This window comes from Vombatus ursinus, unplaced genomic scaffold, assembly GCF_900497805.2.
Source record: "Vombatus ursinus unplaced genomic scaffold, bare-nosed wombat genome assembly UNPS02014772.1, whole genome shotgun sequence".
Lineage (NCBI taxonomy): Eukaryota > Metazoa > Chordata > Mammalia > Diprotodontia > Vombatidae > Vombatus > Vombatus ursinus.
Window position 1 is genome coordinate 14,588,128 of NW_020954550.1, and position 25,363 is coordinate 14,613,490.

The 25,363-nt window shown below is 35.3% G+C and overlaps 1 protein-coding gene across 1 annotated transcript in view; it reads right to left on the reverse strand.

The window, feature by feature from the left end:
• ZSWIM6 (zinc finger SWIM-type containing 6) overlaps positions 1-25,363 on the reverse strand; it is a 209,084-nt gene that overhangs the window by 42,298 nt on the left and 141,423 nt on the right. The window contains exons 4-5 of the mRNA XM_027863642.1: positions 9,362-9,510; positions 5,631-5,781 (exon numbers count right to left, since the gene is read on the reverse strand). Coding sequence (XP_027719443.1) covers positions 5,631-5,781; positions 9,362-9,510 — 300 coding nt within the window. The remainder of the gene's footprint in view (positions 1-5,630; positions 5,782-9,361; positions 9,511-25,363) is intronic.

The window sequence follows — 25,363 nt, forward strand, 5'->3', positions numbered from 1 at the left end:
ACAAGTTATGGTATGTGATTATGATGGAATACTAGTGGGCTATAAGAAATGACAGGTACAATAGTGTCAGAAAAACCTGGACTTAGACATGAACTGATGCAAAGTGAAATCAGCAGAACCAAGAGAACATTGTACATAATAACAGCAAAACTGTATAATGATCAACTGTGTATGACTTAGCTATTCTGATCAAGACAATTGCAAAAGACTCATGATGAAAAATGCTATTTACCTGCATAGACAGAACTGATGAGATCTGAGGGCAGACTGGAGCATAATTATTTCACTTTCTTTATTTTTCTTGCTTTTTTTTTTTTAACACCATGGTTAATATGGAAATTTTTGCAAGACTTCTCATGTATAATTGATACCACTTTTCTTGCCTTCTCAATGGGTGGGGTGGGGGCAGGAAAGAGGGAAAGAATTTGGAACTTAAATTAAAAAAACAATAAAAATAAATTTACATAAAAAATGATGAACAGGAATGATTTCAGAAAAACCTGGGAAGACTTATATGAACTGATGCAAAATGAAGTGAGCAGAACCAGGAGAAAATTGTACACAGTAACAGTAAGGATGATCAACTGTGAAAGACTTAGGTACTCTGATCAAGACAAGGATCCAAGACAATTCCAAAGGACCCATGATGAAAAATACTAGCTACCTCTAGAGACAGAACTGATGAACTCAGGGCAGACTGAAGCATACTTTTTAAACTTTCTTTTTTTTTTCCTTGTTTGTGTGTGTGAGGTTTCTTCAGCAACATGGCTGGTATGGAAACTTTAGATGTATAATCAATATCATATCACTTGCATTCTAAAGGGATGGGGGAATATGGGAGAGAAAGAGAGAATTTGGATCTCAAAATTTTTAAAAATGAACGTTAAAATTTTTTATGTGTAACTGAGAAATATTTAAATACATATGTACATACATATACATATATACAAACACACACATATACAAGAAATCTTTTTTTTCCCCACAGAAATGATATAACCACAGATATAATAGGTCCAGTGAAAATGTCTGGCTAAGTCCTAAGAAGAAACAAGGGGCTGTCCTTTCATTTAGTTTTAACTTCCAAGTACATTCTGGTTTCACCTACAGAAAGAATATCAATACTGACACTGCACAGTTGGTTTTATTAAGAACTGAACAATAAACACCTTTTCATAGGATGACTATTTTCTCTCACTTTATAGGTTATAGTAAAGTGAAAAGACCATGATGAAGATAAATGCAGGCTATACGCCAATATCTATGACAAAGGATGAAAAGGAGATAAATGCCAGGAAGATCTCAATAAGATGTAACAAACTAAGTCAATGGGGAAGCAGAAGGGAATAAACATCTATGCAGTACCTACTTTATGCCAGGCACACTCTAAGCACTTTACAAATATTATCTTATGTGATCAGTGTTTCCTCTTTCTCTCATGATACCCCATCTGAAGAGTCACCTCCCTGTGCATGGGAAGAGGTATGGCCTAATGAATGAAGTAAACAAAAGTAGAAAAATGCCATGCACAATGACTATACACTGGAAAAAAAATATCACCAAAACAAGAAATGTAATGTTACAAAATTACAATGAAAAAGATAAAGAAGTATTTATCAAACACTTATGTACAAAGCACAATGCTAAGTGCTGGGATACAAATGGAAAAGTTGGCCCCAGCTCTCAAAAAGCTCCTCTTCTATGAGAGCGATCCAAAAAACAGCCCTGTTGGAGGTTCTGGCAGCAAGCCAGATGGAAAGGTCCAGTGGTTCTTAGGGGGTATCAGCAAAGTAGATGGTAATGCATCTCCTTCAATGCCATGTCTATTGATAAAACCATATTTATTTCTTACATCGAGCCACTTGATAAGTACCAAGGATACTTGTACTTAGGTGGTGATAACTTTCTCCCCCTGATCTTCAGTTGCTATAGCTGTGGTGGGAACTGTGACATCCACAAAAGCTGTTACCAGGTGGCCCCTCCACAAAGGCTGCTCCTCTGGCTGATGGCTCTGGGGGCCAGCCTGGAAGCAAGGCTGATGCCTTGGAAGGACTACTGTTTTCCAGCAGCTCCTGGGTCCAGGATAGTGATAGTCTGACCCACCTGGCATATATCACCCCCATCCCTCCCTCAGGATGCTTGCTGCACCAGTTAGGTCAATTTGCATGGCCTGGTTAGTGGCAGTGGACTGGCAGCTGGTGTTAGTGGTGACAAGGATAGTGGCCCCCTTCTTCACAAAAGTTGCCCCTGTCAACAACGGCTGCAAAGGATAGGATGGGAGAAGGGATGCTGGTTTGAGGAGGCTGGCAAAGAGGGGAGGCATTGCCATTCTTAGGACTCTTAAGCACAGCAAAGTCTTGGGCTGTCACAACTTAAGTCTGAAGGGAGACAGAGGTCAAGGTGGTAGCTTGATCTTCTTGGCATATGCTGCCCTCTCATCTCATCTCTCCCTTGGGAAGTCTTGTTGCTCTAGCTAGGCTGGTTTATTAAGACCAGACTTGGCCCTAAACAATAGACAGGAGAAGGCAGCCCCTACCTGCATCTTTTCAAAGGTATGGGACTCTATGTGGAATACTGTATTACTTCTTCCTTTTTTTAAAAAAAGAACTTTTTTTTAATAAGGGAATGTTCTCAAGGAGGAGGGAAGATAAAAGCATTGGGAAACAAAATTGGGGGGAAAAGTCAAAACCAAAAGATAACAATTTTTTTTAAAAAGTAGAAGTTGGATGATGCTAGATATGGTATACCCTGAATAATATCACACAAAAATTAAAACAACTCTATTTTAACAAAGAAGGAACAACCAATTACTATAATGTGGAAGCTATTTCTGAATCCACTCTCTCTGGATAGGCAGACTATAGATTTGTTAGAGCAGATATTAAAATGGCAGCTGCAACCACAGATATTTATATAGTGCTTTTAAAGTTTACAAAGCATTTTATAAAAATTATTTCATTTGATATTCACAACAGCCATATAAGCTAAGTACTAAAGGTATTATTAGCCCTGTTGTATATGTAAAGAAAATGTCAGAGAGGTTAAGTGATTCACCTATGGTCACACTGTCACAGTAATGAAATCACAAGGAATTACGGATAATTACAACATTACCAACTTGATCTATTCAAACAAGTTATTTACATGGAAAAAATGGGAAACAGAGAAAGGAAAAGATATTGATGTTGTTTAGCGACGTCTTGTATAGAAGTTTAGTTACTAGAAAGTAAATGCAACAATGAAAATGTAAAAAGAAAAGTACCCAAACTACCTCAATCAGCAAATAACTTTGTTCAATGATCCTCTGATTATCAATATCAACTAAGGCATTAAATGGGGTGACATAATCTTGCCAAAAAAAAATCGTTTATTGCTGTCATGGAGGACATGCATCTCATAGTCAAAACAACAGAACCATATAAAAGGTGAGGTCATCCATATGCTCCTGCTTATAAATGACATGTTGATTGTATCAGGCCCAGGAATCCTACAGAGCCTTGTTAACTTAATTCACAACCCTTCAAAAGGATTTGACCTAATAATCCACACATTGGAAAAATCTAAGTAAAGAATGCCTATTTCCAACTCAATTCAAGTCAACAAATATTCATCAAGCACTTACTCTGTCCAAGGGACTATGCTAGGCTATGGGGATACAAAGACTTACGAAAGAAACAGCCTCTGACCTCCAGAAGCTCATTATACTGGGGGAGGATACAACATTCATAGAAACAAGTACAAGAAAAAATTTTGGAGGGAGACAGCACTGACTTGGGGAAATCAGGGAAGGTAAGAGAATACATGTAGATGGGGAAGAAAAGAGGACCCATCCTGGGTGTCTTGAGAATGCAGGAGAGAGATAAAAGTCCAGTATAAAAGTAGTCAAGACAGGTAAGAGAGAGAACCAGGAAAACAGTATATGGAAGCTAAAGGAGAAGTGTAGGGCTAGGAAGAGAGAGTAACCAACAGTATGGAAGACTACAGAGAGAGCAAGGAGGACAAGGATAGGATAAAGGCCAAATGGTATATACCTGGATAGAGAGTCCACAGACTTGTTTGACAGAATGTATTATATACAACTCTCCATGGGGAGTCAGGGAAACTGAATTCAGTACTATCTCTGACATCTAATTAGTTGTGCTCTCATAAGCAAATATCTTAACCTCTCAGAGCTTCAGTTTCCTATGTGTAAAATGGGTAGAAGAGGTGTGAATAAAGCACTCTGTAAATCTTAAAGTATTATGAGTATTTTAAAGTATATGAGGTGGTCATTATGATTATTACTGGACCAAGAAAGCAGGCTGAACAGCATTTAGGAAATTGTTCATCACTTTTAACTCTTCCAAGATGCTTCCTGAAACAAAACCTCACCTTTTTTACACCAATATTCCTCCAGTGAAACTTTATGGCTATGGACTTTATACGACAATTTCTGAAGAATTAAAACCATGGGTTTTGGCACAGAAAGATAGTGTTAAAGTGCTACATGCAACTTGCTACCAACAATAACTTGTGCATAAGAAACAGTATAAAAAGGTGATGCATGTCTGGAAAAGGAGGAAGACTATTCACATAGCAAGAGAGAAATATCAGATGGACAGAGGAAATAACTGTACTGGTTCCTATGTAATGTTCAGTGACCTAAAAGGTTTCAGTAAAATTTGTGGGTCTTCTGTAAAATAATTTAGGGGAGGATATGAACAACAGCTGCACAGCAAAAGGAGACATGGATGGATTATAATCTTCACTATTAGAAGGACTCCCCAAATTGATGAGATCATGGCTCCACTGTATATATAAAATGTCATTGATTTTTAGTGGAATAACATTTCTCTGTTTCAGAAGCTGAATAAGTTTCCTAACTATGTAAAGATCCTTTAAAGTACATATATATGGTTGACTATTTTAAGTAATTTAAATAGTGCATTTCTTGAATATTCAGCATTCTAAAGATTCATGGATATGTGATATTTAGGAAAAAAATGATGGAATCTAGGACTATCCAGCATAATCTATATCAGTTCTTTATTTCTCAAGTGATGAAAAACCACATTACAAGATTCCCTGAATTTCCATCAACAGCTTAATATTTTTTCTTATAGAAAATGGCTAACAGGCTTTTCAGACTCATAACCTCTAACACATCAACAATACCTTCCAGGATTTGTGAAACCAACAACTAAAATTCATTGACTCCTTTCAATCCCTAAGATCAAAATAATCTAAATCAGCAGTAGCTCAATGAAAATTTCTATTATAGTCTGTTATTTTGTTAGAAAAAAATCAAGAATTTAAAATCAAAACAACTGAATTGATTTCAGATTTTTTAAAAAAAATTCAAAGTCATTCTCCATCAGTAACACCATTAGCTACAAGGCATATTTTAAAGTTAAATGGTTACTAAGGTATGTGAAAACTGATTTATAAAAAAGATTTCTAAGCCAGTTTTATTCCCTGCCAAATGCCACCACAAAATTCACATTACTTTCATTCTCTTGACCAAACAGCTAAGACTTGAGTTAACAACAAGAACAAGATCTACATAATCCTGACTTTGAAATGTTCAGCTCTCCCAGTGTTCATTGTATACAAGAGATTCAACTGTAATTGTTGTAGAATATCATATTTACCAAGTTCGTCCCAGAGCTGCCTATATTTGTCAGTCATTGCAGTGCCTTGTTGCCTCCAAAGTGAGAGACGGGGGTCAGCCATGAACTGCTCTGTTATCAATGTCAACATTCGAGCGCCATTCGAGTCCCTCATCTTCAACATCTCTCTCACCTAAGGAAAACAGGACACTTACAAATAAATTTGCAAGAAAAACACCACCAAAAGGAAGACTAATTTCTTTTTTAAAAAATAAAGCTTTGCACTAGCTCTTCCACTGAAAACCTAACAGAGCAGCTATCAATGCTCTCCACCTCCAAAATGCTCTGTATCTATTGTACATTTACTTATCTGCATACATGTTGTTTCCCACTAGTAGACTCTAAGCTCCTTGAGGGCAGGGCTAGTTTCATCTTTGTCTTTCCATCTCCAGCACCTCACACAGTGCCTAACACATAACCGATGTGTATGTTATAAACTGATTAAAAATGTATCAGAACAACTTTCATGCAGAACTATTTGGTTCATATTTTGTTCTACAAATTTGAACAAGGACAAAAGAATAAACTATTTCGCGCATTCAACAAAAATGCATTGTTTTGAAGGCATCACTCAGAAAGAACCTTCATCCTTCAACATTAGTAAACTTTATACAGTTCATATTTAAAATGCACATATAGTAGCAACTACATAATTTATGCTTCAGCAAACCAAAAAAAAAAGAAGTATAGCAGCAAATGCAGATTTGTGAGTATATAATTTTACCAAGACCAAGTTTCAGTATGATTCCACTATTTTGTTGCGATGTTGCAAAGGGTCTTTATCATAGCCCATTCTTTCCCATGCTATTGTAAAGGATATAGTGATATGATGACTCTCTCCAAATGGTTTGTTCCTCATTTCAAAGGCTGGAATTAAAATGCTACTCAAGAAGATTCACTAGGAAGTCTGTTTCCAGGCACATAGTTTACACTTCTGCTTCTGGTTTCAATTAAGAATGCACTCCTGCTATTTCCTTTTAAAGTCTTTATACTAAAGTCCTCTAAAGTAGTTTGTAGGATCCTGTGGGTCCTTAAAGCCTATGCTAGTAGAAAACAAGCCCCAAAAGGTCCTACAGCAGTGAGAAAAGTGTTAAACAGAGGACCAGATGATAAATTCTGCATCTGCTGCCTGAAAACTGAATTGGCGAAACTCAGAAAGTCTCATTACTAGGTTGGTGCGGTGTGGCGAATTTTTCAGGACAAAACAATTTATAAAAACCAACTAAAGTGTAGATGGCATGTGATATGTTTCACTGAGGTATCCAAGCCAATGAAATCATGAATCCTAAGTACTGAGGTATTCCCTTATTGCTACTTTAATAAACAAAACAAAACACTGTTGTTCTGCCTGTTAATTCAGGTGAAATTGCTTTTGTAGTGGCAAATGGGAAAAGTTGATAATGTTGGTCTATATAAGGTCTTTTGCTCTGTACTTAAAATGATTCATGAGCTAAAATTATGAGAACTACTGACTTAGACAAGCCCAGGTTGGCCTCTCCCATAAGCAGCTTCTTTTCCTCTGCATTTTCTCATACCACATTCAACATTAATAGAAGGTAATGTGAGAACCTCAGAAAACCTCTAGGCTGAGAACATTAGGCTAATTTACTCATTTTAGGAATGTGGAAAATACTGTCAGGTATTCAACAACTCTGCAGCTCAGCTGTACACTAGTTTCCTTATCAATGAAAAATAACAGGAGAGAGGAGGATTTTTATTAAAGGCTTACTCTCTGTGTAGTGCAGGTAGAGAGAGGAAAGGCAAATGTTTAATAAAGCAAAAAATTCCTCAGACATGAGCTTAAGTTCTTGAAAGTGAAGGTAACAGAGAAACTGCTTCAGGATTGAACCCCTATAAGGTAACATTTCCCTGAGTTCACATCAGGGAGTCATAGGGTGAAGAGACCCTTCAGCTGTTTGACAATAAGAGTCTTGTATGGATTTTTAAATCACTTCTATCTCAACAGCTTCCCCTCCAGGGGAAAATGACGGGCGACCTGTCAAAAATGCACAGGAGTCTGTTGTCCACATCCAGGCAACTACCAAGATCACCATGAGCCCTCAAAGGGCCAAGTCTGAACAGTGTGTGGGTCTTATATAATAAGAAAAATAGGTACACCTATTTGATAACAAGAGTGGGCCAGTCAACACTGAGAATTATTACCGTAGAAAGTAAGTTTTTCTCAGGACATAACCAGGTACAAAGAAGTAGATAAACTTATCTTGCTGATTTTTTAGTCCAGATGTATTGATTGTCTAGACATGTAATCAAGATGTCAATGGATTTGTCTTCCTACTGGGTTTTCTACCAAAAGGGCTCAAGTTAACAAAAGCATAAATATGGTACCCTCTCTACAATTAGGCATGTTAACCACAAATATCTTAAATACTTTGCTATATCTAAAAATATAATGACAACTGATTTTCAGAATAACTCTTATGCCCTGTAAGATCACTAAAACCCTTTCCGGATTAGCAAAGAAAGATGATTATTTCCAGTATATTCTTATTAAAATATAGGTAAGTATGTTTTACTATACTTTAATTTGCTGAAAATTAATAATCCCTTCTTATTATGTGCTGTTTAAACATCTATTAATTAGAATGTTGGATTAACCTTAATAACCTCATTCCATGACCATGGCTGAAAAGAATTTACTACATTTCTATGGAATCAAAAAAATGGCTTTAATCATCTTAACTATAGATACAAGTTACATATGTAATCAAATTTATCAAGGAAAAGAAATTGCTCATTTTCTATAAATAAATTCAGTTGTGATTCCAATGATACTGTTTATATCCAATGAAAAAGGAGATAGAATTTACTATTTCAGAAGTATTAGAAAGAATGTAATTCAGTTGCTCTTTCTTGAAGCACGGTACAACAACAAACTTTCTACATGAGTTAAACAGGTATGATGTAAGCCATTAACAAAATTTCTTTTAAAAAATTTGTCTTTCTGATTCATAAATTCTTCATGGAAGTACAAACGTTAAGTTAAAAATACTTCTTTGAAATTCTCTTTCATTTAGTGTATGGGAAAATACAATAAAAAATTTCTAACGAGCTAACTTGAGACAGAAAAGCAATGCTTATTAAAATAGGTGCTGCATTTCTACACAAATATGAAATTATTCAATAAAACATTAAAAATTAAGCACAGTACATATGACAATAACAACAAAAGTAATCTCTAGGAAATGTATGATCTGAAAAGGATGTGGGCCACTAATAAGAGTGAGAGCAAGCGAGAAAAGACAGATGATTTGGCTACTGTACAGGCATCCAGAAAATGGCAAAAGAGAAAAATTTCCAGTGCTTTAAATTGATCCCCTTGAAGCATTTAGGGGAGATTAAGGACAAGAAATACGGAGGATGAGAAAGCACAGATGAGCTGCTTATCTATTCCTGTGAAAAGCATGCTGACATTGGCTCATGATCCAATGAAAAACTAAGGAAATGATAATAAACTCATGACTCCTTCTAATATACATAAATTATCATAATTTTGTAGATGAGGATTTAAGACAAAAATATTCTAAGTCTTAGAGGTCACCCAGCAAGTTAAAGTTTGGGCTGAAATCAAACAATTTCTGAGGATGATCAATGACTGAGACTGTATTTATAAGAAAACTAACACATATCACTGTGTGAACACCACCAAATATGTGGATTAGAATATGTGTATAGTTTTTTGGTAAAATCCTTACCTTTGCAAAGAGCAAGTTAAGTTGCTTCCCTGATCCATGGTACCCACCCTGGGAAAGGAAGAGTTTAACCTGTTCTTGAACCTGTTCTTCATCTAAGTGCCAGCAGTTTTCATCATCTATACTAGCACCTGCTGTTGGATCAGGAGCACCTAGAAAGAAACAAAAAACAATATATAGCACATTAATATTCTTGGTTGACAAGAGTATCTGACAAGGTAACTGAAAAACAATTAACAACCTATCTTTAGCCCAAGAAAACTTTATGTAATCTGTTTCAACAGCCTGTTGAAGATATGTCAAAATGCAAAGTATCTCAAATTCAAAATATTTCAGTTTTCTAAGAATATGTAATTTAAGTAATGCTAAGATGAGTTTACAGATCTGACAGAATGATACAAAATTTAACATGTGGTGTTTATAAAGCTCTACAATGCAGACTATATGAAAATATTTCTAAGACTTTGGAAAATACAGGAGAATGAGAAGGCTTAGCTGAGTACTTTTTACTGTGTTAATTTAAGGGACTTTCAATATTACCTGCTGCTATATGAACCACATGCTTTCATAAATCTTCAATTGCAGAAAACAGAAGATTAAAAAGAGAATCAGGCCACATGGGAAAAGGCAATACAGCTGTTGTATCAACCCAGGTTATAGAATTGCCCTTGCCAAACTGCATAAATATTTTATTACTTAAGTATAGACAAAAAAGAACAGCTATGTAGACAGCTAGCCCATCTGTGTGTACCCTTTATGCAATGTCTAAATTACCTAGCTATTCAAGTAGGCAAGATTAACTCTCAATAATTGCTTGTGATCGGGAAAAGGGATACCATGCTAAGGAATGGAATCATAAAATAAAATCTTTAATTCAAAAGTCAATGTTGTTTCAAACTCATTTCACTATACCCTTAAAAATTTTCGCTCTAAAAAGCTAGGATGTGACGATGGTGTACTTAAAGAACCCTAAAGAGTCAACTAAAAACATTAATTGAAATACCTAATAACTTCAGTAAACTAACAGGATATAATATAAAATAAATCCATACAAATCTCAATATTTCTCTGTAGTACTGATAAAATCCAACAAGAAGAGATAGAAAAAGAAATCCCATTTCAAGTCACTACAAAATGTATAAAATACTTGAGAATCTACCCCTATGATATACACAAGAATTAAATAAACACAACTACAAACAACTGTTTACAGAAATAATGACCTAAATAACTGGAAAAATATTAACTGTTCGTGGATAAGATGATACAACATATATATGACAATATTACCAATGTTAATTTACTTATTCAATGTCACGTCAAAGTTCCAAAGGATTACTTCATGGAATTAAAAAAAAAATGACATTCATATAGAAGGGAAAAGGGTCAAGACTCTTAAGAGAAATAATAAAAGAAATAGGAACAAAAGAGGTCTGGTAGTGCTAAATTTTAAATTATACCATAAAATGGCAATTACTGAAACATTTTGGTACTGGTTAAAAATACACAGCTCAATCAATTAAACTGATTAAGAACACAACACACACACAAACTAAAGTATCTAGTAGTCTAGTACTTGATAAAGACAAACACCCACCTACTGGGATCAAGACCCACTGACAAAAACTACTAGGAAAACTGACTAATGATATAGAAGAATTAGAATTCAGAGCAATAACTCCTAATTTACACAGGGATAAGCTCCAAATGAGTATGTAACAGATATAAAAAGTCACATCATAAAGAAATTAGAGAAAAGTGAAAAAAATTACCTATGAGATCCATGGATAAGAGAAAAATTCGTGAACAAACAAGGAATAGAAACGATTAGATGAAAACATTGAAAAAAATAAGATGAATAATTCTGATTACATAAAATTAGTTTTTGTACAAACAAATAATAAAGCAAAGAATAAAAGAGAAACAAAGTGAGGGGGAATCTTTGCAGTAAATTTCTCTGGTAAAGGTCTTATTTTCAAGACATATAGGCACTGATTCAAATTTATTTAAAAAAGGGAAAAAAAAAAGCCTTTCCACAACTGATAGTCTAAGGATATGAACAGATAATTATCAAGAGGAAAAACTCAGACTCAGCATAGCCATATTAAAAAAAAAGTCCAAATTAGTACTAATTAGGGAAATAAAAATTAAAGCAATTCTGAGATTATACCTCCCACCCTTCAGAGTGGCAAACATAAATGATAAACATCATAGGGGCTGTGGGAAAACAGGCTCAATGATGAACTATTGGTGAACTTCTAAATGGGCATAACCACTGTGGAAAGCAATTTGGAATTACAGACAGATAGTTACCAAACAGTTCATACCCTTTAATCCATCTATACCACTGTTAGCCCTATACCCAAAGAGATCAAAGATGAAAAGTTATTTTTATCAACAAAAATACTTATAGTAGCTCTTTCTGTCGTGGCAAAAAAAACAAATAAACAAAACACAAAAAGGAACAAAGAAACAAAAACCCCCAGAAAGTAGAGGATGCCCAAAATATGAGGAATGGCTGAATAAGTTGTGGCATATGAAAATGATGAAGTACTATAAGAAATGAGGAAACAGATATTTTCAGAAAGACATGGAAAGACTTATATTAACTGAGGCAAGATGAAGTGAGCAGAACCAGAAGAATGATTCATAATGTAACATCAGTATTATAAAAATGAACAATTCTGAGGACTTTTATAAACTAATGGATGAAATAAACAGAATCATGGCAATAATTTATATAATATGTAAATGTGAACAATTTTGAAAGGTCTAAGAACTATGATCAATATAACAAATATTCATGATTATGAAGGACAAATGATGAAACATTTTGACAGAGAGATGATGGATTCAGGGTACAGAAAGACTGATTGATCAACTGATCTATCTGTCTTAATGAGAGAGACAGAATATACCTATTGGTAGAACTTGTTTTGCTTGATTGCATATATTAGTTACAAGAAACTTTTTTTTCTTTTTCAATAGAGTAGGGAAGAAGAAGAAGAAAAAATACAGTTTCTATTAATTTTTAAAGTAGGTGGGGGTATTACAGACATAAAATGTTACATGCACTTTCAGATTACTTTTACTTTATTACAAAAGAACCCTCATGAAGTAGGAGTAATCTGTAAATGCTTGTAATATAAAAATAAAACTTTAAAAATTAATTAATTAAAAATAATAGCTAGCATTTATATAGTACTTTAAGGTTTGCCAAACACTTTACATATTATCTCATTTGATCGTTGATAGCCAGAGACTGTTATCAAGTAGCAATAATTTTTAGTGCAAATTTTAATATATTTTCCTTCCCTTCTAATTGTGCAGATGTCAAGGACTGGTAAAAAATATTTTAGGAATAAAAGGAATCTAAGTCAGCTAACCCATTTTTCTGGTTCAGAACAAAATCACCCTTAAACTACTGCCAGAAATAGAGTCTAATGGTTTATTCTTTACCAAAAAATATCCAGGAGAAAAGTTCAAAATCTTTTGCTGATATGTCTCAAAATTTATATTGGGGAAATTCTTGCTAATTTTTATACTAACAATCTCCTCCTTAGCAATTTTTAAGCTATCTCTTCATGCCCCCTTTTCAGTCAAAACACTAATCATTCTTACTTAATACATCTATTTTTATATTCATCTCCAAGCTAAATAAACGCAGTTTCCTTAGTATTTCTTCACCAACTACCATCCACAAGGCAGGGAAACCAGTCGCCAGGCTTCTCAAGGGAGAGGCAGGAAAGAGTACATGCTAGGCAGATCAAACCCTCACTACCACTTTGAGTACCATAGCCCCTTAGACTCTAAGAAAGACAGGAACCCTGAATCCAAGAGCCTTGGTAACATCAATGCTTTCGATGCAGTTCCTGAAGCCATCATCCTAGGAAGCAGCCCCTGTGCAGATGCAATCTGGCAACTGCTCCTGCCATAGCTCCTGAAGACCCAGAAAAACATCAAAGTCCCTGGTATTGTCAAATAGCCCAACATAAAAAAGATAGGATTTTATTAGCAAAAATGACATTAAAAAGGAGGCATTACTGTCTGCTTTGTTGCTGCAACCCATGGACAATAGAACCCTTCTATCCACCTTGAAGCTGAAACCTTCCATTTTTAGGGTCTACCCCATTAGAGTATGAGCTCCATGGGGAAAGGGACTGTCTTACTTTTCCATCTGTATTCCTAGTACTTAACACACTACTCTACACAAAACAAGTGCTTAATAAATGCTTTCCCTCTCATTCATTCTTCAATAAAACTTCAATAACTTTGGTGGTTATCTCCTGAACTTTTTCTAAGTCATTTTTTTCCATATTTTCATTTGGACCCTTGATTTGATCAGTATGGGGAGCCCACCTGCGGAAAATCACTCTACCAATGTAGACCATCAAATGTCTTTCTTGCAAGTGACAGTCTTAAAGAACTGCCTGGTACACAAGAAATTAAATGACTCGTCCAGATTCATACTATCAGTGTATGTTAGAACCAAACACCTAACTGACTAATATAGAATATCACAAGTTAATCACATATTCCTGAAAAAAAACTGAGAGTTGTCTATTTCAGGACACTTTGGTTATATGTTCCCTTACCATCAATTTCCCCTCAAACACTCCGATCATTTTAAGTGGACTTCCATCTGGATAAGGGAAAGACTCTGATATTCACCATACACATGCAATTCAAAATATATTCAACTCTCATTTCCCATATTACCATAAGGTAGTAGTAACAGATAATTTAAAAAATGTTTTTTCTGGCTCTGGAATGTACTATGTAATTATCAGATTATTTAAGGAATTTTCCCTAATTATAGTTTTCTTAATATTAATAAATATAATTTTATGAATACATAGCTGACAAGAAAGCTATCAATACAGATAATCCACTCAGTGAAGCAGTGAGGTGTAACAGAAAGAATACTACTATGGTGCCTTAAAGTTGACAGGACACTTCTTTTCCCACAATAGCCCAACTGCATAAGGTAAATATTATTATCTCATTTTACTCATAAGAAATTAAGACAGAGACACTAACTGGATTGCTCATGGATTGCTAACAGTTATTAACCTCCCAGAGATATGATTAGAACTCAGGTCTTCTAACTTTAAAATCAGTGCTTTTTTTTTTTAATAGACCTTGACTATCAGTAACATTGAGTAATATTTTGTGTACTAACTAGATGTATAAACCATAGGTGGGTCACACACTTTCTAGGCCTCAGTTTTCTATTCTACAAAATGAAGGACATGGCGCAGATGATCCCTAACTACCACAATTTCCTTCCAAATATAAATTCTAGGATTCTATAACTGAGAAGAGGCAATGTCTTTATTTGGCAATAAAAAGCAACCATCCAAGTCAAATGTATTTTGATATATATATAGTCCCATTTACTCTTATAGATGCAAACAAAAGGTAACTAGTATTGGAGGAAGGAGTAACCAAATACATTTTGAAGTACTAAAGCCTGGAGATTCAAAATCACAGCACCGAAAGCATTTGCTAAGTCTGATTCCCTAGCATGAAAAAAGACTACTACAAATTCCTCTTAACCACAGCTACTGGCTTTGAGAACAGAAAAGCACTGACTAAATGTGCTGCTCATTTTTCTGTACCAAGGACACTAAACAGAATTATATATGTGTATATATACTTATAATTGCAAGTGCATTTCTCTGTGTGAAATATGGCTTTTTAAGACTCTTCAATCCCATCATACTTGTAAACCTTATTTGTTTATAATTGCAAATGGTTTAACTATTGAACTGCATAATTAATCTTTGTTGGCTACTTCAAGTTCATTACCAAAGTATAATTTTTCAAAGCTTTCTTGTCTCCAGGGAAAGCAAAATTATTTCTTGTTTAAAAAAGCAAAGCATCTTAATTTCCTCTTTTACTTTTGCCTGGTACTTTTAAAATTCTACTTCTCACCCAATTCTGGGTTAATGGTTCTTCTAGATGAGCCTTGAGTCTGCCTCAAGTCTAAAAGAATCCAAGGAAATTAAAGCCTGAGACTCACTCTTCATCTTTAAACTGGAGGCCTTTGGCCTCCTTTTTCTTCTTTGGTTGGGAAACCAGCCTAATAATTTAATTCAAGAAAAAATAAGCCACAACAATTTACAAGGCATTGAGTTAGATTTGAGTTAAAGCTGAGTTTGTGTTGCAAACAAAAAAGATAAAAAACAAAACAGCCCCATAAACTCTACCAGGTAGACAATATGTGTGTGTGTGTGTGTGTGTGTGTGTGTGTGTGTGTCTACATACACACACTGTTAAATTAATACAGGGTATCCTGAGGAGAGATGAAGCATTAATAGTTGGGGAAATCAGGGAAGACTTCATGGAGGTAGCACCTGAGCTGAGTCTTTTAGTAAGGTAACAACTCCAAAATGATAGAGATGTAGAATAAATACATGGGGGACAATTTGGGTGAAGAGCTGGAGATGAGAGGTGGAATACAAGTTTGGGAAATAACTTGCCCAGTTTGACTAAAATGTTGAATTTTGAAGGGGAGCCATAGGGAATGGGGTGGAACTAAACTGGGCGGCTAGGCTGAGAAGTCTGCATTCTACCTTAGAGGCAATGAGGGACCACTAAAGAGTTCTGAGAAGGTAAGTGACATATTCAGACACCTGCATCTTAGGAGGACCACTGAAACAGCTGCAATAAAGGGTGGTTTAGAAGGGGTGGATAATGGGAGGTGTATATATGTATCTTTGGGAGTGGAGGGATGAATTAGAAAGCTTTTAAAATAGTTTCAGTGAGTAATGATGAGTGCCTGAGGGTGGGAATGGAGAGAAAGGGAGAGATCAACTGACTAGAAAATGAGGTGTGGAGTGAAGGAGAAGGACAAATTGAGGTTAGTCTTAAAGTTAAAAACTTGTTTATTTAGGAGGACAGAAGTAACTGCAACAGAAATATTATAGTCAGTCACTCAACAAAAATGTAAGCAGCACTTAGTATGTGCCAGGCATTGTGATAAGTTCTGGGAATATAAAGAAAGGCAAAAGCATTGCCTTGCTTTCAAGGAGCTCATATGCTACTGGGGGAAACCACATGCAAACAATTATGTACATACAAGATATAGAGAGTGTAAACGGCAAACAATCTCAGAGGGAATCCCTGCATAAGGTAGAAACTGAGCTGAGCCTTGAAGGAAGCCAAAAGGCTCATGGTAGGAAGCAAATCATTCTAAGATCATTCCTTGCACTCTGTGCAAGGAATGGAGGTCAGAGATGGAATGTCATGTGTAAAGAACAGCAAGAAGGCTGGTGTTGATGGATCATGAAATACTAGGAGGGGAATTTAAGCAAAGAAGACTGGAAAGACAGGAAGTGACCAAGTTGTGAAGGACTTCAAAAGCCAAGAAGTGAATTTTATTTTGAGTATAAGGATAATAAGTAATTACTGGAATTAAGAGTGTGAGTGAGTGTGTGTGTGTGTGTGTGTGTACTGTAACATGATCAGACCTGCACTTTAGGAGAATCACACTGTTGGCTGAGTGGAGGATGCACTGGAGTACGGAGAGTTTGAGGTAGAGAGATCAATGAGAAGGCAATTAAAATAGGTTGGGCACAAGGTGATAAAGGCCTGTATCAGGATAATGACTGTGTGAGTGGAGAGAAGGGAGCATATATATGAGATGTTATGACAAGACTTGGCAACAGATAGGCTATGGGATGAATGTGAGGGATGAGTTGAGGATGATATCAAGGTTTCAAGACTTTGTGACTGGGAGGATCATGATACTGTTGACAGTAATAGGGAAGTTCTGGAGAGGGGAGAATTTGGAAGGGGAAATAGTGAGTTCTGCTTCGTTGAGGGTGAGATACCTATCAGACATCCAGTGTGAGATGTCCAAGAGGCAGTTGGTAATTCAGAACTAGAGATATACAGATCTGGGACTCATTTGCAAGATGACAGATGACATGCAAACTGATGAGCCCACCAAGTGAGACACAATGCAGGGTTCTTCATCTTTTTTTGCGTCATAGACCACTTTGATAATTAGGTGAAGCCTGTGGACCCCTTCTCAGAATCATACTTTTAGATATAGAAAGTACAAAGGATTACCAAGGAAACAAGTTATATTGAAATATAGTTATAAAATATTTTTAAAACAAGTTTATGGACCTCTTGGGAGGGAATGAAGAAGGCCTAGGACAGAGCTTTAGGAGATATGGTCAGAAGGTGACTAGATTAAAATGTAGCAAAAGAGACCGAAAAGGAATGGGAAGGGCAAGTAGGAGAAGAACCAGGAAAGAACAGTGTCACAAAAGCCTGGAGAGGAGAAAGCATACATGAAAAAGGCTGATTAATAATGTCCAAGGCTGAAAAAAAGGTCAAGAAGAATGAAGATTGAGAAAAAGTCATTAGATATGTATGTCAATCAAGAGACTGGTAATCAAAATTGATAATTCTGGAGAATGCAACTTTATTTGAATGATAGGTCAGAAATCATATTAACGAGGGTTTGGAAGAGAGGGAGAGGAGAGGAAGTGGACGTACTGAGTGTAGACAGCTTTCTCAAGCTGATTAGAATAAACGAACTATAACTGGAGTAAGAGAAAAGATAGATGAATCATCTAACCCAGCTTTCTCATTTTAGGTCTGAGGACACTGAGGCCCCACAGAAGTAAAGCGGATTGCTAAAAGTCCCAACGACAGTATATAACAAAGCCAGGATGTGAATCCAGGTCTTTTGGACTAACAATTCAGTGTGCTTTCCACTACAAACACACTGCCTGTGAGGGTCCCTCTATCTCAAACTGACACCTTTTAGGCATACTAAAAGAAAAAAAGTAAATCTCTCCATAGTTTCATACTTCTGTGCTTTTGAGGTACCACATGAAAGTACCCTATCATTTAAAAAATATTTAGAATACAAAAGTATTAAAAATCAAGCAAATAATTTTTACTTTCTACTGCATAGGATAATAGGTTTAGAACTAGAAAGGACTTTAAGTCATTTTGCATATGGAGAGACTGCAGACCAGATGACCGACCCAGGGCTACCCAGATGCCACGCACTATTGGGAATCAAAACCGGGTCCACTGACTCTAACTCCTACTGTGCTCTTTACACTACCCGACACTGCTGGGCTAATATTCTGGTGATCTCTGGTTTTATGTTCAACAGAAAAAAACCGTAAGCCATGTTAGGCTAGCGCCCAAACTCTTCTCTTATTACCACAAGCAACAAATTCAACACAGTAAATGTTCAATTGCTTCTCTTCATATTTTTCTCAGCAACACAGCTTCTCCCAAGGGAAGCTTTTAACTCTGATGTATCACTGTTGCTTACTGTTAAAACTAAAGTTTCAAACTCACTCTTTTCAGATGGCATGCAAGTAGCAGCTGTCTACATTGCAGAGGTGATTAATTTAGCTTCTTTGGAGAACTTATAGAATAATGTCATCTCTTACAGTTTTACTACTTGCTGGTTCTGAACATAGGAATATTATGTCTGTGGGTTACAGAGATAGTTGTACATCTGTTACAAATTGAAGGCAAAATCTGTACATTAGCCATTGGCAGAGAGGGGTGAAAGGAAAGAGAGGAAAGATCAGAGGTTCAAATATTTTTAAAAAATATATTTTTGAAGCAGAGAGGAAAAAGAGGATAATGATTTGAAAGATTTTTGAAAATGATTGTTATTTTATAGAAATACTCTCTTTATACATGATTAAATGTTATTCCTAATGAAATTCCCATTTCAATCAGATGATTAATATTTCAATTTTTACTTCTAATTTTTAGAGAAAATCAGTAAAAACCTTTATCTTCCATTATAAATGGTCAACCCTTGTCATAATTCCACAAGTTCTGCAATCCAAGGAGCTAGTAACACAGATTCTTTATTGGAGAGTTTAATGAAAGGAGAAATACTGAAAAATACCAGGTACTGCTGCCATTTCAATAAATGATTTTCCCTTCAGCTAAATGCCAACTAAGGAAGCAAGCAGCATGGCCATCAATATATATCTTGAATAGCTTAAATAGATTTGTCAGAGTTTATAGCCCCTCCTCCTTTATTTTTCCCTTAAACTAAGGAAGCAAGCAGCATGGCCATCAATATATATCTTGAATAGCTTAAATAGATTTGTCAGAGTTTATAGCCCCTCCCCCTTTATTTTTCCCTTATCTGGCTTTACTACTCATCCCTTATTATCATTTAATTCACTTCTTCTAGTATAATAATATCTTATTTATGTACAAGGATAATCATGTATTTTTATATGTGCAAAAAGCAATAAAATATCCTTATATCATATAGTACTCATTTAAAAAAGAATGAATACAAATGCAGGATGCATCGCAAGGATGCAACTTCCATTTGCTCACACAGTAATGTATTAGAGAATACCTGGTTTTTCAGATATGTCTGTCTAAAAAGGAGAAAGATCATCACAAGTTGAATTTTTGACCAAATCAAATTCTGAATATTATTGTGCTAGAAGAAATGTGTGTGATGAATACAAGAGAAGCATGTAAAGATGAACTGATGCAGAGTAAAGTGGAGTCAATAATATTCCCAGTGACTACAACAATGTAAATGGAAAGGATATACACCAAAAAATCAAACGTGAATTTAACAAAATTATAAAGATCAAGTAGGACCTGAATGAAGAGACATGAGAAAATACTCCTAACCTACTTCTTTGTGGAGGTGGAAGGTCTACAGCTGTTACAAACTTCACGTTTTTTGGGACTTTTTCAATGTATTGACCAGTTACGCTGATTTTCTCCCTCTTTTAAAAAAAAATACTATTTATTGTATGGGCTGGTTTTCTGGGAGGGAAAGGAGGAAGACTTGGGATAACTATGATTAAGTAAGAAGACATCAATAAAAACTTATTTTAAAAAAAGATTACATTAAATTGAAAATCTTTTGCTGCAACAAAACCAAAGCAACTAAAATAAGGGAAGCTGCTGATGGGGTCAGAGGGAGGAATATTCGTATGAAATCTCTATGACAAGGGTAGAAAAATCTAAGATATACAGGAAATGAATACAACTATATAAGACAAGAGCCACTGCCTAATGGAAAAATGGTCAAAGGACATGATCAATTCTAAAAGAAGAACTGCCAACAATGAACCACCATATGAAAGCTAACAGTGTTGAACTGCTTTTTCTTCTATTTTTTTTTCTTATTCTTTGTTACAAGGGATGTCCTCTGAATAGAGGAAGGGGAAAGGAATATGAGAATAAAGGTTACGTTAAAGAAAGATATAAATAAAATATTTAAAGAGAAATATATATTAAAATGTGAAATTTTGTTCTCTTCTAGATAATAAATTTACTAATTTTACTTTAGTACTTTTGTTTTACTAAAATCAATTCTGTAATACATTACAATTGAAATATGGCATCAATAATGACATCATCTAATTAGGAAACTGGTTGCTCAGTGAAATTCTAATTACAATGAGCACAACACTCCACATAGAAACATGAGGAAAGGTCATGTGACTTGTGCCTATTTAGTAAACAAAAGAAACAACAAATTTTTACAACTCATCTTTTTTCTGTGTGTATATATACACATATCAAATTTGTATTTAACATACCATTATTAAGTACTATAGGAAAACAAAATAACAAAACAGTATAGGATATCTTCCAAACGAGACTGGCATTGTAAAAAGAAAGCAATTAGGTTAGCAAAGAATAAAGCCTGAGATACTGTTTCACGGTGCGACTCAAAATTGATTAATATTCTGTGAAAAGAACACACTTAGTTTGGGAAGAGAACACTGTTCCTTGAACAAGTAGCCTTGAAACCAACATTAGCAATGTAGTATTGTAAAGAAACTATTGTTAATTTTGGTAGATTTAATTTGTTACTTAATTATCTCTTCCTTGATCGTCTGAATATTATTTGTTTAGAATTTGCTACCTCGTAGCAAAGGAAAAAGCCTGGACTTAATTTTGGTCTAAATATTCGCAGCCCTCTAAGCCTGGGGGATCACTGAGGTCTTTGAAGATCTTGTGGTGTTTGTTCTAGTGCTCTCCCCTCTCCTTCCCTCCCTCTGTCCTTCTGTCTGTGTCTCAAGAAAGCTGAAAGTATTTGCTCTTGGTATCAAAAAGAGTTCTTGAATTTATGGTTAAGACTTACATAGAAAGTCTTAGCCTGTTGAAACACAGACAGCCGAATGTTTCATTGATCTAAACTCATATACTGAATTCATGAAGACACGGAAAAAGTCATCTGTGAGTTCAGAGAATGTTACAGCTGAAAGGAAGCTTAAAGATTATCTAAGACTATCCTCTTCCTTTTACACACGAGAAAATTTTGATCATTCAACAAACATTCATCAAGTGCCTATAATATGCTAGGTACAGGGATACAGAAACAAAAACGAAACAGCTCCTGCTCTTAAGGAGCTTCCATTTGATTACAGGAGACATACATATATTTATGTACATATACTTGCAGGGTGGGAGATCAGCAAATGTAGGAAGTGGCACTTGAGCTGAGTGCTAAAGTAGATGTTCTAAGTGGTGGAGGTAAGGAGGGAGGGCAATATGTCCACGTGATGTCTGGACAATAGAGCCAAAACAAAAAGACTGAGAAGGAAGACAGGATGTTGCACGTGAAAAATAATAAAAGACCAATATGGCTGCACAACAGAGTATGGTGAAAGGGCGTTATGTGTAATAATTTAGGACTCCCACCATGCTTTCACCTTACCCAAGCAGAATTATCAATTCAATCTTAGCAAGGCTTCACAGATTAGTTCTATTCTACCTATTCCCATTGCTAAAACTGTTTATTATTTCACCCTTGCACTACTGCAATAGTATCCTAAAATTTAAAGCTAGATAGGACCTTAGAGATCAAGCAGTCCAACCTCCCCTTTTGCATAAGACGATCTAACTATATTCATCACAAGATCACACAGGTAATGATAAATAGCAGAATGTTTGCACTGACAACACATATACTAAAATTGGAACAACACAGACACAACATTCACTTTAAAGCAATTACTTCAGCAAATCTGCAAGGTAGAAAATAAGTCTACATAAACAATCAGGATTTCTGATTATTACCAACAAAATCCAACAGGAACAGATAAAAAGAGAAATTTCATTTAAAATAACTACAGTGTATAGTAAAATGTAAAATCCTTAGGCAACTATCTAACCAAGATACAGGAATTATATGAATATAACTACAAAACACTCTAAAGTAATAAAGAGTTAAATAATTGGAAAAATATTAAGTGCTCATGAATAGGTTGAGCCAATATAATAAACTTGACAATACTATCAAAATTGATTTACTTATTTAATGCCACATCTACCAAGTCATCAAAATCACTACTTATAGAGCTAGGGAAAAAACTGATAATGAAATTCATCTCAAGGAACAAAAGGTCAAAAATCTCAAGGGAAATATGAAAAAAATGGGAATGAAATAGGATTAGCAATACAAGATTTCAAACTCCATGATAGAATAGTAATCAATAAATCTTTGGTACTGGTTACATAAACAGAGAAGCAGAATCAGTGGAACAGATTTAGATATATAACATATAGAAACAAACAAACCTACTACCCTAGTATTCAATAAACCTAAAGACCCCAGGTTCTTGGGGTAAGAACACACTATTCAACAAAAACTGCTGGGAAAACTAGAAAGGATTTCCAGTCTGGTAAGAATCAGATGTAGGGGCAGCTAGGTGGCACAGTGGATAGAGGACCAGTCCTGAAGTCAGGAGGACCTGAGTTCAAATCCGATCTCAAACCAAACATTTGACACGTACTAGCTGTGTGACCTTGGGCAAGTCACTTAACCCCGATTGCCTCACTAAAAAACAAAACAAAACAAAACAAAAAAAAGAATCAGATGTAGTCCAACAACTCACACCACATACTAAGATAAGTTTCAAATGGATAAATATATTAATAGTTAACAAATGTTTATTAAATGCCTACAATGCACCAGGTAGTGTGCCTAAGTGCTCAGGATATAACAAAAGGTAAAAAATAATCCCTGCTCTCAAGGAGCTTACAGTCTAATGTAGGCAAGAACATGTAAACAAATATGTGCAAATATATGTATGTGTGTGTATATGTATAGATAGGATAAACTGCAGATAATCAACATAGAAACAGCAAGGAGGCCAGTGTCACTGGATCACAGAGTACGTGGAGGTGACTAAGGTTTAAGAAGACTGAAAAAGCAGAAAAAGGGGTAGGTTATAAAGAGCTCTGACCACCAAAGCTGTTATATTTGTTGTATTATAGTTGATCCTGGGGTGTTAGGGAGCCACTGGAGTTTACTAAATAAGGCAGTAACATGGTCAATCAGGTCTGTGCATTAGGAAGATCCCTCTGATATGTGGAGATACTTGAGGCAGACAGATGAACAAGAAGCCTATTGCAATAGTCCAGATGTGAGGTGTTGAGCGCCTACAGCAGAGTGGTGGTAGTATCAAAGAAGGGATGTAAAACCAACAGGAATTGCCAAAAGACTAGATATGGGGGTGGGGGTGAGAGAGTGAACAGTTGAGGATGATACCTAGGGTGCATACCTGGGTGATTTGGGAGGATGATCACTCAACAGTGCTGAGGAAGTTTGAAAGAGGGAAAATGTGGGGAGAAAAATAGTGAGTTCAGTTTTGAACATTTTGAATAAAAGGTCAAATATAAAGAAACTGGAGGCACAAGGAAGAAATCATCTTCCAGATCTAGAGATTTAGAGGTAACTAGGAGTTGTAGTGGATAGACTATTGGACTTGGGAGTCCAGAAGACTTGGATTTGAAGCCTGTCTTAGATAATACCTAGCTGTGAGTACTGCACAAGTCACTTAATCTCTCTAATAGCCTTAGTTTCCTCATCAGTAAAATCACGATAATAAGAGCACCTACTTCAGTGTTGTTGGTGTGGATAAAATGAGATATGTAAAACACTTTGCAAACCATAAAATGCCATACAAAGTTAGCTATCATAATTATCATTTGTGGATCTGATAGGGGCAGAATTCATGAACAGATAAAGGATGGAACGTATCACAGAAGATAAAATAAGACAAATTTGATTACATACAATTTAAAAGTTTTTGCACAAACAAAATCAATGCCACTGTGATTAAAAAGGATACCATTACCTTGGAAAAATCTTTGCAAGAAGTTTTTCTGATAGATGTCTCATTTCTAAGATATTTAAGGAACTGATTCAAATTTATAAGAATAATAGCCATTCTCCAATTTCCAAATGGACAAAAAATATGGAGCTTTGAATTGGTGCAGACATTCTGGAAAGCAGAAAGTTACTAAGCTGTGCATACCTTTGACTCAACAATACCAATATTATTCTCATACCTCAAAGAAATCAAAGAAAGAGAAAAAGCTCTGTCATCTTGTACAAGAAGATTTAAAGCTTCTCTTTTTGGGGCTGCAAAGAACTAGAAACCAAGGCAATGACCATCAAATGGGGGATGACTGAATAAATTATGGTATCATAAATGCAATGGAACATTATTGTGCCATAGGAAATGATGGACTGTTTCAGAAAATATGTAATAGTTATATTTATATAATATTTATACATAATAAATGTAAATAAAATTTTATAAATAGTTCAATTAAGACATTTATCCTATATGTTCACATTAAACGTATTATTCAAAATCCAACCCTACTTAAATCAATTAATCAGAAAGTATTTATGAAGCACTTAGTATATACTACGCTCTGTAGTAATAATTTAGGATAAGAAAGGCAAAAACATTCCCCTAGGAGTTCACAAGCTAATGGGAGAGCTGACATTTAAATAATTCGGTACATACAAGACATATACTGAGTAGAAAACTCTGTTTTATGAGGTAGTTCTCTTGGACGTGGTAGGAATACAGGGAGAAATTGAAGTGATGTAAAACCTAAAAAATATCAATTAAAAATTTAATATACAGAACAAATAAGGAGATATCTTGGGGAGAAAAGCCGAGGACCCTAGGAAAGTCTCATTCCAGAATATGAGATCTG